At 32.2% G+C, this 4,205-nt stretch overlaps 1 protein-coding gene across 1 annotated transcript in view; it reads right to left on the bottom strand.

Annotated features, from left to right (window-relative positions):
* Window positions 1–694, bottom strand: part of LOC107637507 (glucan endo-1,3-beta-glucosidase 5) — a 2,808-nt gene extending 2,114 nt beyond the window's left edge. The window contains exon 1 of the mRNA XM_016340917.2: window positions 284–694. Coding sequence (XP_016196403.1) covers window positions 284–636 — 353 coding nt within the window. The 5' untranslated portion in view covers window positions 637–694. The remainder of the gene's footprint in view (window positions 1–283) is intronic.

The raw sequence follows: 4,205 nt of genomic DNA, 5'->3' as shown, positions 1-4,205 counted from the left end.
GTACAAAATTAATTTATGTGTACAAATTTTTGTAAATATAAGTATAAATTATATATTTGTGTGCAAAACTTCTATAAATATAGGTGCAAATTATTACTAGCTAAGTATTGATAAAAAAAATAATAATCTTTACTGTCACGTAATATTGCTATTTTAAAAATTCACTATTTTTTTAATTAACTTATTTTTCTTTTTAATATTACTAATGCGACACAGTATAAATGAAATAGAATAAGAATTCTCAAAGTGCTTCAAAATCATCTAAAAAAATTTCATATATTACCTTATATCAACCCCATTCTTGGATATGTAAGTGGAAACATTTTGTGTCACCCAAGCAATAGCTGCATTGACATTGCTTGCAAGTGAATCCAACATATCATTTGGGATACCGACCATGACCTGAATACCAGATCTTCCAAGTGCCTTGAGTGCTCCGGGATCAGCCTCAAAGAGCTTCACTTTGTTGAATCCATTGTCCTTCATCAGCCTCACTACTATTTGAGGTGTTAAGGGATGCGTTGAACGCGTTCCCCAGTTGCAAGCAAAGCCAATAACACCCTCTGTTAAGCATTGGCTTAGAATGCAAAGTGATAACAAAAAACATGTTGCATATTGTTGGTTGAATAATGCCATGTTGTTATGTTTTTTGGAGTTCCTATGTGTCAAAACATGTACATATATGAACCTGATGATTATTCTCCGTAGTTATTAAAAAGTGGGAAAAGAAGAATTCAGTCCTTTTATTCAGTATAAAGTTACGCAAAGAATTACATGACGACTCAATAAAGAACTGGATTCCAAGAGAGAATAATCAAGCAAAGAAAGGTAGGATCAAACTAAAAGTTAAGGCAACATGAAATTCAGTTGTACTACTATATGCCTATATTGGTTAAGCTTTGGATGCTTTGCTTTTGACCCAAAAATCTCATTAGGGGGAAAAGCATATTTTTAAATAATCTCTTTTGCATTTTTAATATGAATCATTCAGATGTATAGATAGGAGTCCTCAATCCACAGATATAAGGTTGCTACGGATCTCCACGTAAGGTTTCCTTTTAATGTCAACAACGACCTATTCAAGAGAGAAGAGACCAAACTCTTTAGAAAATTTTGTTGTTTGTTTCATAAATTTAAAAAACCTCTTACATTACACAAGTTGAAACTTGTTTGTTTTATCATAGATTTGTATTACATAGGTTGTAATATAAAATTTACAATAAAACAGAACTATTTTTTCATTTATTGAATCCAAATAACAGAATTATTACATTTAATTCTTACTTTTGAGCATATATCATAAATATCCACAATGCCCAAAATTCCAATCCAAAATAAATGTTCATAATCATCTTTTTAATACACTTTATTTCTTTATTAATCTAATTAACTGTCTTCTGTAATTTCTGTCATCTTCTTTCACTTTTGTCACACTCTCTGTAAACTCAGTCATCTTTGTTTATGATTGTTTCTATAGACGTCCTTTAAATCTATTCTCTGTTCCACATTTCTTAGTTTTTCTTCAACTTAGTCAACTCATACAAAATACTCATACCTATGTTTAGTACTCTGCGCATTTGACATAATTATCCATATACAAAAGGAAAGAAATAGATGAAACCCTAAAACCAATTTCAAAAAGTAAGGCAACTTGAAAAAATAACTCTCACAGAAGACATCGCAGATTCCAATCTGTTATAGACTTTAATATCACTGCTTCAATTCCGTACAAATACTTGCTATTGTTGTAGTTGAATTTCTTCTTCTTTTTCTTCCTCAATAATGACGATCCACCGTCAGTTCGATATCTCCTGGAGTGAACCCATGTTTTTAATTCTCCATTAGGATTTCAAGACTCTCTGCAATTTTTGGAGATAAAAGAGAGGAATGGTTTTAAGTTTAATTTTTATAATAATTTAAATATGAAATTAAATTATTTAATCTGAGTTCACAATAAAAAAGACACATCACTCACAATGATAGTCCCAGCATGGACCATAGCCCCACGTGTGTACTTAAACTAACAAAGACACACGCCCATGATGGAAAAGGTGAATATGTTTAAACAAATAGCATGTATCCATGACTCATTAAATGATTTAGGTATAATTGTGATCAGCTTATTAACTTTCAGTCATAGTTGTAAGAATCGGATCGGACTGGCCAGTTCGATCAAAAAACTGGTGAACCGGTCACTTAGTCGATCCGGTTGAGTAATCTAACTGGACAATGAACAGAACCGAAAAGATTGTCCGATTTTAATGAAAATCGAAGAATCGTCGATTTTATATAACCCAACCGGTTCGGAACTTTTTTTTTCTTTGCTAAAACGAAGTCGTTGGGTCTAAAAAAAACACTCGAATACCCCATTTCCTCTCACCCTACATCCCCTAAACGGCACCCATTTTCCAGTAATCCCTCGAGGCTTTAACTAGAGCTGGAAGTGAACCGAGTTGAGTCGAGCTAGACCAAACTCAAGCTCGGCTCACAAAAATTGAGCTTGGCTCACGGCTCACAAAAATTGAGCTCAACTTATTAACAATTGAGTCTATTTCTTAAGCTCAAGTTCGCCTCACCGAAAACTCACGAGCTGACTCAAATAATAAGAACATAATCTATAATTCTATATCAATAAATTATAACTTATATATTTTAAAAAACATTTAAAAAGATCAATTTTATATATTATTTATCTATCAATAAATTATAAATTTTTTATTTATGTCCGACATCAAAACTATATGTTAAAAATAAATATAAAATTTTAGGTAATTAAGTATATATATATATATAATCGAGCCAGCTCACAAGCTAATGAACTGAACTTATCTAAACTCAAGTTTGGCTCATTTAATTTATGAGCTCAATTCTATATTCAAGCTTGGCTCACTAGCTCACGAGTTTAGCTTAATAGCTTATCGAGCTATTAATGAGTCGAGCTGGTTCATGAGCTGGCTTGACTCACTCCCAGCCCAAGCTCCAACCCTCCTTTAAGTCTCTTCCTCACCTCATCACACTATAGTCTCTCTCAACCTCACCTCACCTCACTGCCGGCAATCTCGTCTTCTTCGTTTCGCCGGACACGGTGCGTTTCCAACAACGTCTCCTGCATCGTCGTGTTTTGGCTCGTAAGTCGTCTTCTTCGGCTCCTTGCTTCGTGGCTGTTGCTTCGCGTCGTCGTCGCCATCGCCGTCGTCGCTTCCTCTCTCGCATAGGTTGGTGGTCTCCTCATTCCTCACTTCTCTACTTCTGCATCTGTTTTTTTTAGTTATTCTGTTTATGTTATATTGTTAATTATAACTTGTTGAATTTGTTGATTCTTGATTATGAATTTCTTGAATTTGTTGAATTTTTTTATTATAAATCTGTTTAGATTAATGGCAAGTTGATGTCTTTTGTTTGATTATTGATGTTTATAGTTATTTTTGTTGATGTTACTGTGAATTTAGGGTTACTTAATAGGAAATAGATGATGTGAATTTGTAATAACTGTCGTTTTACACCTTTGTTATTCCATAGTTTTTAAGAATGACTTCAGCACCATCAGAAACATCATTCTTGCAAGAACAAGGATCAACTCTTAGGCTGCTTTTGTTTTTAGGGACGGGACACTGAGACAATAATACAGAGACAAAAAATTGTGTTTTAGAGATGAAACATGGACAAAGATATTGTGTCAAAGAACACTGAATTAGTGTATTTTGTGTCCATCATAACAGGAAGAACACGGAGACACTAACAAGAGACACAATTTATTTTTTATTTTTTCTTTCATTACTCTTGTTAATTTTTTATAATTATATTTATTATTATTATATTTTTCTTCTCAAATTTTTTGAAAGAAAAAAATGAGAATAAATTAGATTTTTATAATTTGTTCAAGTTTATCACTAAACAAGATACAAAAATACAAAATTTTGTATCTCTATTTTTTTGTGTCTTGTTCTCAATATCTTGTCTTGTCATTTTCTCAGAAACAAACGCAGCCTTAATATATTAATTAGAATCCAAAAATTAACAATAGAGCAAAAATCGATCATGCATGGGACTATTGTCGTTTATCACTATACAAAAATACAAAATTTTGTATCTCTATTTTTTTGTGTCTTGTTCTCAATATCTTGTCTTGTCATTTTCTCAGAAACAAACGCAGCCTTAATATATTAATTAGAATCCAAAAATTAACAATAGAGCAAAGAGCAAAA

This window comes from Arachis ipaensis, chromosome B04, assembly GCF_000816755.2.
Source record: "Arachis ipaensis cultivar K30076 chromosome B04, Araip1.1, whole genome shotgun sequence".
NCBI classification, from domain to species: domain Eukaryota; kingdom Viridiplantae; phylum Streptophyta; class Magnoliopsida; order Fabales; family Fabaceae; genus Arachis; species Arachis ipaensis.
The sequence above is the reverse complement of the archived record's forward strand: the minus strand, read 5'-3'. Positions and strand labels throughout refer to the sequence as shown.